The 14,565-nt window shown below is 38.1% G+C and overlaps 1 protein-coding gene across 8 annotated transcripts in view; it reads right to left on the reverse strand.

The window, feature by feature from the left end:
• Positions 1-14,565, reverse strand: part of DOCK7 (dedicator of cytokinesis 7) — a 256,466-nt gene that overhangs the window by 181,848 nt on the left and 60,053 nt on the right. For all 8 annotated transcript variants that reach the window (XM_060231922.1, XM_060231930.1, XM_060231929.1 and 5 more), the window contains exon 7: positions 13,067-13,152. In XM_060231922.1, coding sequence (XP_060087905.1) covers positions 13,067-13,152 — 86 coding nt within the window. The remainder of the gene's footprint in view (positions 1-13,066; positions 13,153-14,565) is intronic.

The raw sequence follows: 14,565 nt of genomic DNA on the forward strand, positions 1-14,565 counted from the left end.
CAATTGGGCCCAGCCCTGGCTGTCAGCCAATCAGTTCTCAAACATCTTCCTGCTGCCTGCTTCAAGGTCAGCCCATCATGGAATGGGTAGAGCACAAAGACCTATTGGCAGCAAACGTATCCTGGCACATACCTCAGATTGAATAAAGCAGGCTAAAGAGGTGTTTTGTTTTCAGCAAATATCTCTCTCAGCACTCCTCTCTAAGACAGAGAACAAAAGGTACAATTTGCCAGCATCTCTTTGTGTTTGCTGCTTTAGGCTGATGACAACCCACACACCCTAGGAGAAATGGAGTCCTAGAGCACAAGGCATTGCAAGGCTAAGGATGTGTGAGAGGGGAGGAATTTTGGTGCGTTGGCAAAAAAACAAAACCTGCTGATACCCATTAACTAAAAGCAGAGCAGCTAAGAAAATTAAAACACTGCAGCCCCGGACACAGCACAATTCTGAGAATGAGGCTGTACTTTAATTCAACTGTATTCACGTGTTTCCCACTCCACCAAACCTCAAGGGTATAATACTGGAACCACTGCTGTGTTTGTTAGTCTTTCGCTTAAAAGTCTGCTCATCAGGTCCTCTGAACAACAGGAAGCACTCAGAACTAAGGGTGTGCAATTTTTTAAAAACTGTTTTGTTTTTTGTTTTGTTTTTTGCTTGGACTGATTAGACACACCCCCCAAAAAATGTGGGGTTTCAAAAAAAATCCCAGATCCAAATACTAGTATGGTATTTGGATCTGGGATTTTTCAGAAATCCCAAAATTCTTCAGATTCAATAGACCCAGACCTTGAATTCAGCAGGAGCTCACAAAAGCACAGCTCCGGACTTCCGGGGTTGGAAAAATGGAGAGCTGACATGCTTCTTTCTAGAGGAGCGGACCAGACCCTTTGTTTTGGGCATAAAAGGCGACTCCAACGCCTGCTGCCTACTTTTTCCAGAAAGGGAACTGTCTAAGAACAATTTTGAGGGGGTTCACTTTGGCAGACGAGGAGTCCCAGTGGGATTCCTTTTCGGCTTTGAAGAACCCCTGGTGAAGAATTGCATTCCATCGTCTACAAAGGGGATCCAGAGTCATTAATTTTACATAAGCTCATCCAAATTCCAACTTTCTATGGATTACAATAACATCTAAAAGGGAAGAGATTGGTGCACAGGAGAACAGACGTTCATTAAGGTAAAGATTTTTATCTACCACTCTGGGACTGAAATAAGCTTTTTAAAATTAAAAGATTAAGATCTGGGACTAACTGTGAGAGCATAAAGTCAAGAAGAAGGGGGTAAATTTGGAACTTTTGGGAAGCTGGAAAGTGCAGAAAAATAACTGTTGTTTGACATACCTGTGGCTTTGAACACCCCCCGCCGACATAACAGAGTTGCTGTTCTTCAAGACGAAACAGGAAGTGCCGTTTTACAACTATCTTGAGTTTATAAATCATTGAGAACGAGACTTCATGGCCAGAGAGTCAGGAAGTAAAAGCTGGAAGGGAAATCTTCAAGCCTCCAGAGACATTTCAAGCGCCAAAAACCGTAGAGAAACATCGGCAGCCATTAAAGAAGGGTCAAAGATTTTATATTTTTAAATAAACAACGGGAACTTTAAAAGTTTTTAAAACCGGCAGGAATCATTCTAAAAAGGAGAAACATTTTGGACTATATGAGCAAAACTAAATTTTAAGCATTATTGAAGAAAGGAAAACTTCTTGAAAAAGGGGCTTGGAAAAGTCATGGCTGCCATTTGGATTTTATAAAAACTTTAAAAATTAATATCTTGAGCTAGAAAGCTCAGAGAACGGCAATTTTGGGCTTGTTGGAAAGGGCATGCCATAATCTATTGAATCCAGTCATTGGTTTGCTGATTGGTGAGGTCAACATTAGAGCCTATTTTGTGCAATGGGAGGACAGTGATGTCTGATCAAAAGCTGGGAATACAGTTGAGATCAGGCTCATTGGGGGAAGAAAAAATGGCTAAACAAGTTCAAGAGCAACTGGATGCGATGGAGGCAAGATTGGCGAAGGTGACGAAGGACTTAACTGGAAGTGAGAAGAAACTAACTACAGAAATTAATTCTAGTGCTGAAGAAGTCAAGAAAGAAATTAAAAAAGAGATTGAAGATCTCAGGAAAGAGTCACAAGCAACAGCACAGAAGACACAGGAGATTGAAGCTAAAGTCAAAGACCAAGATGCTATTATTAAGAAGATGCAGGAGAAAGCAACACTACAAGATTGCAAGTTAATGGAAAACTTGATTCATTTAAGAGGTGTTCCTGAAAATGAACAAGAGGGTTTTAAAAAGTACATCTCAACAATCATTGCTGAGTACATGGGAGAGGACCCTGAGGTGACGGGACATTTGTATGACTATGTTTACAGGGTCAACTTGAAATTTGCTAGAAAATGCAAGCTATCATGGGATGTGGCAGTAAAATTTACTACAAAAGATATGGTGGGAAGGATTTTAAGTCAGCAATATGAAAAAGAAATGGTCGTGGAGGAAAGCAAAGTAAGAAAAATGAAGGAGCTGCCAAGAAAAGTCATAAGTGACAGAAGACAATTTAAGAAATTGACAAACAAGCTAAGGGCGAAGGGAATAAGATACAGATGGATTCTACCTGAAAGCTTTGGCTTTGAGTATAAAAGACTGAGAATTACAATAATAGATACTCATGGCATGGAGAAGATTTTTGCGGACAATAAAGAATTTGGAGATACAGAATAATTGAAGAATCATTATGGATTACAAACTAATTTCTTGAAATGTAAATAGACTAAATTCACCACAAAAAAGAAAAGCAACATTTCATTGGATTAAAAAACAAAAATGTAATATAATTTGTCTACAAGAAGTGCATGTTAAACAAATGGATTACAAATTTTTATGGAACAAATCCTTGGGTGAAGAATTTTTTTCAAGGCTAAGGGGAAAAAAAGGAGTGATTTTTTTTATATTAAAAAAGAATTGGAGCCAAAGTTGATTTTTAAGGACAGTGAAGGTAGATAGGTTGCAGTGGAGGTGTTGATGAATGAGAAAAAAACATTGTTATTTGGACTATATGCCCCAAATGGGGCAAAGAATGCTTTCTTTAAAGATATTATGCAACAACTAGACCAACTGACATATGACCAGATATTGTTAATGGGAGACTTTAATGGAACTATTAAGAATTCTCTGGATAGGTCTGGAAAAAAAAATACAGATGGCAAACTGCCAAAGTCATTTTTTTAACTAATAAAACAAGAAAGTCTGGAAGATATATGGAGGAAGTTTAATCCAAATGTACGTGATTATACTTTCTTTTCAGCAAGGCACAACTCCTTCTCAAGAATTAATATGTTATGGGCTACCAAAGATTTGGGACTTATTACAAATAAGATAGAGATTCTTCCGAAAATAGGTGCAGACCATAATCCATTAGTGTGGTTGGCAAAAGACAGGGAAAAGGTGAGGAGATGGAGTTAAATGAGGATTTATTGCAAAATGCAGAAATAGTGACTTCTCTTGAAAAAGAAACTAAAGCCTTCTTCCAAATAAATGAAAATCAGGACGTTCAATATCAAACCGTCTGGGATGCGTATAAAGCTGTAATGAGAGGAATTTTAATTACATTGAACAATAAAGATAAAAGAGATAAAGAAAAACAAATGGTGGATATACAAAAAGAAATCCGCAAAAAAGAAAGAAAACTGCGGAAAAGACCAGGGAAGAAGAAAATTTTGTGAGAGATTACAATTTTACAGAGTCAATTGAGGCATTTATTGAATAAGAAGGTGGAATGGAACTTAAAAGACTGCAGCAGAAATCTTTTGAAGGTGCTAACAAACCTGGGAAGTACCTGGCGTGGCAAATGAAGAAAAAAAGGGAGAATAAATTTATAAACAAAATTATAGTTGGAGGTAAAGATATTGTGGATCAAGCATGAATCAAAAGGGAATTTTATAAATTAATAATAAACTATTATAAACTTGAATAAACTATTCAAAGGTCAACAAGTAGATAAAGAGAAAATAGAAGTGTACCTGAAGAGAACAAAAGTAAAGCCATTGACAGAAACCATGGAAAAAACTTTAAATGAACCAATCAAAAAAGTTGAAATAGAAGCAGCAATTAATTCACTGAAATTAGGTAAAGCACCGGGTCCTGACGGCTTTTCAACAAAATTTTACAAAGTCCTGGCAGACATATTAGTATCGAAACTCCAAAAATTGATGAATAATATTAGACAAGATGGGAAAGTGCCAAATACATGGAAGGAAGCAGTTGTTTCATTGATACCAGGAAGACAGAGATGCCACGAGCGTTAAAAATTATAGACTAGGGTTGCCAAGTCCAATTTAAGAAATATCTGGGGACTTTGGGGGTGGAGCCAGGAGTCTTTGGGGGTGGAGCCAGGAGACATTGGGGGCGGAGCCGAGAGCAAGGGTGTGACAAGCATAATTGAACTTCAAGGGAGTTCTGGCCATCACATTTAAAGGGACTGCACAAATTTTTAAATGCCTTCCTTCCATAGGAAATAATGAAGGATAGGGGCACCTTCTTTTGGGGCTCATAGAATTGGACCCCCTGGTCCAATCTTTTTGAAACTTGGGAGGTATTTTGGGGAGAGGCACTAGATGCTATACTGAAAATTTGGTGTCTCTATCTCAAAAAACAGCCCCCCCAGAGCCCCCGATACCCGCGGATCAATTCCCCATCATTCCCTATGGGAATCGTTCATGGAGGTGCATGATGGCTCTGGGGGCGGGGCTTCCCCTGCTGGCCAGCTGGCTGGGGGAGGGGGGAAGCCTGTAAAACCGGGGGATCCCCCTCTGGGACCTGGGAATTGGGAAGCCTATTATAGACCGATTTCATTAGTTAACAATGACTATAACAACAACAACAACAGCTGGATTCAGTTTCAGCCCGCTCTTCCTCAACCAGGATACTAGCATCCTCAACCAGGATGCTAGGATACTAGCAAAATGACTCAAACAACACTTAATACCTTTATTCAAGAGGAGCAAGCAGATTTTCTCACCAGAAGGCAAATAAGTGATAACATTAGAACAGTAATAGATATTGTAGAATACTATGAAAGCATCCAGAAAGAGAGATAGCATTGTTGTTTGCTGATGCAGAGAAAGCTTTTGACAATCTTAATTGGGACTTTATGTTTGCAGTGATGGAGAAATTGAAATTGGGAAGTGATTTTACAAGAATGGTCAAGGCAATTTATACAGAACAAGCTAAACTTTGTGTGAATGCAGACCTGACAGAGCAAATGACAATTAGCAAAGGAACAAGACAAAGTTGCCCTCTATCTCTGTTGCTATTTATAATGATTTTAGAGATTTTGCTGATGCAAATTAAAGAGGATAAAGAAATAGAGGGGTTGAAATTGAAAGGGGTTTTTTTACAAGTATAGGGCATTTGCAGATGATGTGATGTTTATTAATGAAAACCCACTACAAGTGATGCCCTTGTTGCTAAACAAAATTAAAGAGTACGGAGAGTTGGTGGGCTTCCATATTAATAAAGAAAAATAAAAAATTTTAAGTAAGAATCTGCCATTGAGAAAACAGAAAGAATTACAGAGTATAACTGGATGTGAAGTTACCTCAAAAGTAAAATATCTAGGTGTAGAGATTATGATGAAAAACATTGGGACGGTGGCTCAGTGGCTCAGCGGTAGAGCATCTGTTTGGTAAGCAGAAAGTCCCAGATTCAATCCCCAGCATCTCCAACTAAAAGGGTCCAGACAGAGAGGTGTGAAAAACCTCAGCTTGAGACCCTGGAGGGCCGCTGCCAGTCTGAGTAAACAATACTGACTTTGATGCACCAAGGGTCTGATTCAGTATAAGGCAGCTTCATATGTTCATACTGATTTATATAAAAACAATTATGAAAAGCTTTGGCGTAAAACTGAAGATATGTTAAAGTGGAATAAACTGAATATGTCTATGCTGGGTAGGATCTCTGCAATCAAAATGAATGTTCTACCAAGAATTATGTTTCTTTTTCAAACAATTCCAATAGTAAAAGATAACAAGCAATTTAACCATTGGCAAAAAAATATTTCAGAATTTGTATGGGCGGGTAAAAAGCCAAGAATGAAAATGAAAATTCTGACTAAAGATGCTAAAGAAAGGGGTGGTTTCCAGTTGCCTGATATTAAGTTATATCATGATGCAGTTTGTTTGTTATGGATTAAGGACTGGATAACTTTGCTTAACAGGAAATTATTGGTCTTAGAAGGCCAAGGGAATGTTTTTGGTTGGCATGCTTACATATATTATGGGAAGGAGAAGATGGATGGATTTTTCTCACATCATTACATAAGAAGGAATCTGTTGAATACTTGGAAAAAATATAATAAATATGGTGATGAGAGAAAGCCGTTATGGATTATGCCAACAGAAGTCATAAAGTTGTCTTCAGATGCACAGGAGGATAAATGGCTATCATACAAACAAGTGCTAAAAATACAGGGAGGCAAGGTGGAACTAAAACCGGTGGAAGAATTGCAGGACAAACTTAATTAGTATCAACTGCAACAGATTAAAAGTTTGGTGAAGCAAGATGTTAGAAATACAGGAATAAGACAAGAGCAAACAGAATTGGAAAAAGTGCTGTTGGGCAAAAATGAAAAATTGATTTCAAAAGTTGATGTTACTATTGAAATGGTCTACAGAAGATGAAGTAGTGAAACCTCAAATGATAAAATGGGCAATAAACATGAACAAAGAAATACAAATGGAGACATGGGAACACCTATGGAAGAACTCTATGAAAATATTGACGTGTTACAATATAAAAGAGAACTGTTTTAAAATGTTGTACTGATGGTATAGGACACCTAAGAAACTAGCAAAAATGAATAAGCAAATATCAGACAGGTGTTAGAAGTGTAAAAAACATGAAGGTTCTTTCTACCATATGTGGTGGACTTGTGATAAAGCGAAACAGTTTTGGCAAATGATTCAACAAGAGACCTTGAAAATTATGGGTTATGACATCAAGAGAGCACCAGATATCTTTCTGGTGGGATTACAAATGGAAAGTTTTCCGAAACAAGATAGGACATTGTTGTAGTACTTGCTTTCAGCTGCAAGGACATTATATGCGCAAATGTGGAAGCAAGATAAAATACCGGAGAAATGGGACTGGATCTTAAAAGTGTTACACTGGAGCGAAATGGATAAACTGACTACAATCTTAAAAGACTGTAAGTCAGAAAAATTCAAGGATTGGAAGAAATTTCAAGAATATGTTGAAAAACAATGGAAAGTCAAGAGACATTTGGTGGTTTTTGATATTTTCTGAACTTTTAAGGGGAAGATAAAGATGCAAAAATGGATTTTTGATTTGATATATAATTTAGTAGAGGGTTAGATTATGAGATAAAATAGAGGGTTAATTTTAATAATAATTAATACATAATCTTGGTTTATTTTGTATTGAGGTAAACTGGAAGTGAAGATTCTATAAGCGTGAATTTTACCTTTTTTTCTGTTTAATTATTTAGACCCTGGCGGAGGTCAAGAAAAAGAAGGTTGGGGGGAGGAGGAAATTTTGTAATGTATTAGTTAATATTTTGGAATTTATGGTTGATGAATATCTTCCAATATGTTGCAGAAATAATAAAATTGGTTTAACACGACAAAAGCACAGCTCCTGAACCTTTCTGAGGGTTCCCCCCTCCTCCCCACCTACCTACCTTGTCCATTGAAAAGTAGGTGAAGCTGTATAACAATCCCTGGACAAGCTCCGCCACCTATTTTTCTACAAAACGATCCCTGAATAGACCTAAGAAGAAAAATACCAGCCCAATCCTGGGGCTGGCTTGGCTTCTCCTGCAGCCCAATTTAAACTAAGCTGAAGGAGACGACAAAGCAGAGCTGTGCCAGGGGGGAGCTCTCAACTCCCCACTGTCCCAGCTGATTGTGGGCTGGCTTCTCTTGCAAGCTAGGTTTAAAGTTGAGACAATGGGCACAGTATTGCCTGGACCACAGAGGAGCTGCTAAGTCACAACAAAGATAAAACTCTCAGTATTAAAACACAATGCTGACTGTGTAATGAATATATAGTATTTTGACACTATATATTCATTGCACAGTCAGAACTGTGTTTTAACACAGAGTTTTATCTTTGTTGAGGCAACGGGCACAGCTGAGAGGCAGGAGCAGATTGCTCCCACCTCTTCATGGTTTTCAGATCCACACAAAATTCCTGAATACATCTGGGACTTTCTCAGGATTTTTTTCAGTTTTCCCAAGAAATCTGGGAACCCGAAAGGGACCTGAAATTACCAGTAAGGCATTTTCATGTATATTTTCAGTTCAGGTAGTTCTGAATGCACAATCCTACTCAAAACAAGTTTTCTACAGCTTTAGCTACTACTTCTCCCTGAAAGACTGGACGCCTCTTGGAACCAAGCAGTTTTGTTGTTTCCCTGTCACCATCACCATGAACTCCGCATGACTGTCTGAGGAGCCGTCCCCTTCTCTTAGCTATGCAGCCAAGCATTTTACCATGAACTCTGCATGACTGTCTGGTGATCACACACACACCGGTCTTAGTTATGCAGCTAAGTATGCATTATTAGTGATGCAACAGGCCAGAAAACTTCAGAAGAATGCTGCTTTTCTCTGGATTCTCCCTTCAGTACCCTAAAGGACTTATTTTTACATTTTTTCCAATTTTAAAAAAACTGAACAAAATAGATTTTTTAAAAAAATTAGAATGAGTAAATGTTTTAAATAAACTTAACAATATATTACTGTCCAGTCAGTGCTTTCCCATAGCTCTGTCGAAGGAGCAATCCTGAGTAAATCTGCTCTGTCTTCTGCAGTTGTTTGGAAATGCACATGCCCACATACCACCAAATCAAGAACAAATTAACATGTAAAACAACAGAGAGACCCCGTTTTCTAAGTGGTACAAACACAACTGAAAGTTCAAAAACAGAAGCTATTGATCTTTCAGAAGCTGATTCTGACTACAGACAGAAATATGGGATGGTAATATTTTCAAGGATATGTTATTTACAGTTTAAACTGCATAATACATGTTTCATATGGTCAGTTTTGCCCAGGGACTGTGACATGACTGTATGTGATGATGATACACTTTTGAAGAGTTGGGTGTTAAAAAGTTTAAATCAAAACCAAGATTTACAGCTAGTCCTTAGTTGAGATCTGAATTTATGATATTACCCTTATCCCACTGCATCCTCTCCAGAATAGGTGCTCCTGTTTTTTATTGTTTTTTCTGGTTTTTTTAAACTAATGCTCACTTCTGGAGTTAATGTTTTTGTTTATTAAAATATCAGTGGTTTATTTTTTTCAACTCTTTCACTTTCAATTATGTTGAGGTTGGTACTTTAGCATGCAACATCTTGCCGTTCTATCTCTGATGATGGGTAAATTTAGATATATTTATATTTTTTAATTTGAGAACTATACCAAGTAGTACAATGGTAGGTGAATCAACACTCATTTGTATCCTAGTGGGAAAGTATGTATGCTTTTGTAGGTCTTCCTTTGTCATTCCTGCCAATCCAACATGTACTGCTTTTATGTCTACTTCCTTCAGCTGCTCATGAAACCTTTCAATGCACACACAAACATTTGTTGCGTACTGTACAGATCTATCTTTTTTCTGGGAGAGAATAAGAAGTCACGTTTTATACCACTTTCTGAAATTTATTGACTGATATGACTTAGTAGTATCTGAAACATGAAAACCTTTTTTAAAATGGAAGAACAAACTATAGCATCGTTTCAAAATAATGGTGTAATATTGTGCAGATTACATGTCAAAAACTCCTAAATTAACTAAATGGGATTGAAGCTGTTACTTGAGAAAGTAATTTATAGTGAAATAAGCAAGATTCAGTTCTAAGCATGGGTCGTTTTGTAGAAAAAGGTAGTGGAGCTCATCCAGGGATTGTTATGCAGCTGCACCTACTATTCAATGGGCAAGATGGGAAGGAAGAGGGGGAACCGTCAGAAAGGTCAAGGAGCTGCGCTCCTGGGTGCTCCTGCTAAATCCAAGGCCTTGTTCTAAGATTTGTTTAGGACTAAGCTGTAAATGGATGTGTACAATAAACTTTCCCCAAGCTTCACCATGAACCTATTTGGTGCACCTAAATTGTGCTGAAATAAACTGATTTTTTAAGCAGTAGGATATTGATCACAAAGAGTTTTATCTAGCTTAAATGCAGTTATAAAAAATTGCTAATTGTGAATTATGAATGTGAATAATACCTTCTATATGAGTTCAGTCATTATAGCCATCTATATCTCAGTAAACAGCAAAAGACATGTCAGAGAAGTACAAGGCTCAAATCCCCTATTATTATTTTCAGAAATTTCCTTTCTTTCAAATATTATCGTGGAGATTGCAAATGGATAATAACAAGTGTTCAGTGTCTATTTAGTCTTTAAGATACTACCAGACTAACATTTTATTTCAAATATTATGCAACATATGTCTTTAAATAAAATACATTTAACATTTTAATTGCCCACACAAGTACTGTTCAGTCATGTTACCAGGCATGCTCTCCTATTGCTATTGAAACTCTTGTTTCTTCTATATGAATTCACAGAATTCAGTTTTCTGTATACCTGAGAAGTCTGGCAGTGTGCCAATGTTACTTTACAGATTTTGACCCTACTGTCATAGTCAGGCAGATTTTGGTACAGGGAACAATAGAAATAGTTCTATATGCCTCCTGCTGTCCTCAAATGGCAGATTTGCAACACTAGATACCTAACACAATTCTGAGTTCTTTTTTCAAACAGCACAAAAAGATATATGTGAACACAATGAACATTAAAAGTAAACCTGATTTTCTCAGATATAATATAAAGAGAGTTCTGTAAAAGGACAGTCTCAATTAAATGAAGTAACTCATATCTATATAGCTATTCATTTTGGGACAGATCTGCTTTCACTGTATCTTAGTGCAGGGTCTTAAAGCACCTTGTAAAAGAAAAGGCCACAAAATCATCTGTATTAGTGCCGGGGCTTAAACTGCCCTCCCTTTAGGAGATGTTCAACATATATCTCAGTTACGAGGGGCACTCTACTCTAACTGGAGTTTCCTAACAAGAAGGGTTGACCTAACTGAGGACAAAGAAGATGAATACAGCCATGTGGAAAATCAGTTTTGTGCTTTATTTCTCTAAGGGAATACCTGTAAAATTTTACCTCGTGTTATTAGAGAAGAGTTATAGGCAATGAACCAGCTACAGGTAACCCTACATTCAGGAGCTCCACTTCATTAAACTTGTTTAACAGGTTTCTGTTATCCCTAGTGAAAGCCTGCTAACTGTCTGAAGTCTCAAGTCTTAAAGAGACACAGTAATGGTTTTCAACCTCAGTTTTAGCCTACCTGTGACTTGTCTGATTTGAAGTTGCAAATCTTTATCTTAAAAGGCTGAAAGTTTTTCTGGGGGGTGCAGGACAGTAACCAGTATTCCTTTGTGGAATACAACAGAATGCAGGATAGCTCAAGGCAAAATGTACACAAAAGGAAAAATATGTGGTTTTGTTAAGAACACACAGTGTTTTACATTCAGTGAAGTACTTCCCATCGTGAAATGTTTTTGCTAGGTGCTGCTATGTATAAAATATATATCTCCACCAAGGCCATTGATCCAGCTCTTAAAGGTATTAACTCAAGCTGGCAAACATAAGATCAGCTTACCTAAAATATTTACTGACAAGATCTTCCTATAGCAGCAGCACAGAGTCAGTGCACAATACAAGGAAGAGTGTAATATCAGAGAGTATTAATTAATTAATTTATTTTTGTTAATTTCTAGTCCACCCTATCCCACGAGCAGGTTCAGGGCAGATCACAACAGACTTAAACAATAACAAGAAGCAATAAAATTGGAAGTGAATAAACAATTTAAACAATTAAAATCATAAAATTACTTCATTTCAGATGGAAGACAACTAATCAGGCCATAGTGCAAACAGAGCTGGAATCAATGTTGTTCCAACAGGCCCAATAGACAATGGAATGATGCAACAGGGAGGCCAGACTCGATGTACTAGGGGTGTCCACTGCCTCACTCAAAGGCTTGGTGGAACAGCTCTGTTTTACAGGTCCTACAAAAAGGCAGTAAATCAGGTAGGGCCCTAATCTCCCACAGAAGCATGTTCCACCATACGGGAACCAGGGCAGAAAAAGCCCTGGCTCTAGCTGAGGTAAGATAGACCTTCTTCGGGTCAGAGACAGCCAGCAGATGGTGATTAGCTGACCGTAAAGTCCTTCAGGGCAAATATGGGGAGATATAAAAGAGACCTGGATTCAAATTCCTACTCAGGCATGATGCTGACTGGATCACCTTGAATCAGTCACCACCTCTCAGCCAAATATACCTTACAGAGCTGTGAGGATAAACAGGAATGTGGAACTACATATGCTACATATGCTCTCCTTCCCCTGGAGGAATGGTAAGATAAAAATGTAACAAGCGTAATACCCAAAGAGCTCTACTCCCTGATCTATATGTCTATGCCAGGGATAGGGAACATTGGCTCTCCAGATGTTTTTTTGCCTACAACTCCCATCAGCCCCAGCCATTGGCCATGCTGGCTGGGGCTGATGGAAGTTGTAGGCAAAAAACATCTGGAGAGCCAACGTTCTCTACCCCTGGTCTATGCAGACATGGAGAGCCAGTTTGGTGTAATGGTTAAGTGTGCGGACGCTTATCTGGGAGAACTGGGTTTGATTCCCCACTCCTCCACTTGCAACTACTTGAATGGCCTTGGGTTAGCCATAGCTATCGCAGGAGTTGTCCTTGAAAGGACAGTTGCTGTGAGAGCCCTCTCAGCCCCACCCACCTCACAGGGTGTCTGTTGTGGGGGAGAAAGTGAAGGAGATTGTGAGTCACTCTGAGACTCTAAGTGGAGGACGGGATATAAATCCAATATCATCATCTTCTTCTTCTTCTAAAAGGACAATGAATCCTCCCATTTAATGCACTAGATCTTCTTGAGCTAAAAATACACAGGTTTATAAATACCAATTTAAAAAGCATTATATATATCTTGGTTAAACTAATACTTACTTTAGTGATAAACACTTTACAAGAAGCCTTTGTCCAAAGTGCTCTTTGGGGACTTCAGGGATACTCAGTCTTTCTATTGGCTCCTCCTGCAATTGGGCACAGGCACAGGATAAATGCATGCAGTATTTCTACAAAACATGTTACTAAATGACTGAAGTAGGGGAAAACTATCCCCCCAAGACACTGGAACAATTTGATCAGGGTGTAAGGCATTTGTTGCAACTATAAATCATAGTAAAGAGATTTAATTCAGGGTGGCTACATAATATTTACTTATTTTATTTAGCAGATTTATATTCTTCCCTACCTCAAGACTGAAGGCCTTGAAAACTAATGCGCAAATGCCAATATTTGTGCTTTAATCATATACTACTTTAGTCAATTTTAGCAATAATCACATGGAAATAAAACAATAATAGTGTACCACAGGGAGTAATCCTAAAAAGGTCTCCTGAAAAATATGTTCTATTGTATTCAATAGGGCTTATTCCCAGGGAAGTGTTCTTAGTATAGTAGCCATAACTGTATGCCTGCTTTAAACTTTAAACCTTTAGCTAGATTGACTTCTGTCTTTATTTCCCACAAAACCTGGCACAATTCACTGGTTAGAAATTTTAGCTGTCATAAAAGCTTTCAAGTCCTTATGGCTGTGAAGAAGGGTCTGAGAATGTGGGCAACTTAAAGGCTCAAAAACCAAAGATCTTGGTAGAGTATTCCTTTTCTGTTTATACTACCTTAATATTTAAAGTATCTGTGACAGACTACCAAGGATCAATGCCTCAAAGAATCTGAGAACCTTTGAGTGACAGGTTGTTCAAATGGAATTCTATGGAGAGTCAGTTAAGAAACGACAGTTGAGAACTGACAGCACTGACAATGGACTGGGAAAGAGGCAAAAGGAGTGAGGATCAGAGAGGATCCCAATTCAAGCCCAAAAGGGAAATTGTTTCTAGTAAAAAGAAGTAATCCCTGCCCAGTGAAAAGGGAGATAGCTCTTAAGAGAGGAGTGATCCCTGGTCTGTGTACCAAGAAAGATTTGAGGAACTGTGTCATGTGTTCCTGCCTTCTAAACTTGGTCAGTGAAACTCAGAAACTTATCCTTGAGTGTTAAAGCAGAAACTGAAAAGAAAGTATCCTCAAAATTTTAAAAGACTATCAGAAAACTTATTGAATGGCAGAAGCACTTACTTGTTAGCAACAAATCAGATAGTGTGACTACAAAGTTACCTGCAACGCCACTGAGGATGTTCTCAGCCGAGAACGAAACGTCTGGAAGAAAAACTTTCTCCAGTAGAACACGGCACTTGAGCCCGAAAGATTCTACAAACCCTAATAAAGTTACCTCAGTTTTCTCATTTGTTCTCCTCATACATTCCTGATTCCACCTGATCTTTTCTCCTCTAAATTAAACATTTTGTCTCTTTCAAGCTTTCCCAAGCCTCTCATATGCCATTTCAGAAGTAGAAGATAAGAAGGTGATTTTGTCTCTTTCCTCAGTT

The sequence above is a fragment of the Heteronotia binoei genome, chromosome 2, assembly GCF_032191835.1.
Source record: "Heteronotia binoei isolate CCM8104 ecotype False Entrance Well chromosome 2, APGP_CSIRO_Hbin_v1, whole genome shotgun sequence".
Lineage (NCBI taxonomy): Eukaryota > Metazoa > Chordata > Lepidosauria > Squamata > Gekkonidae > Heteronotia > Heteronotia binoei.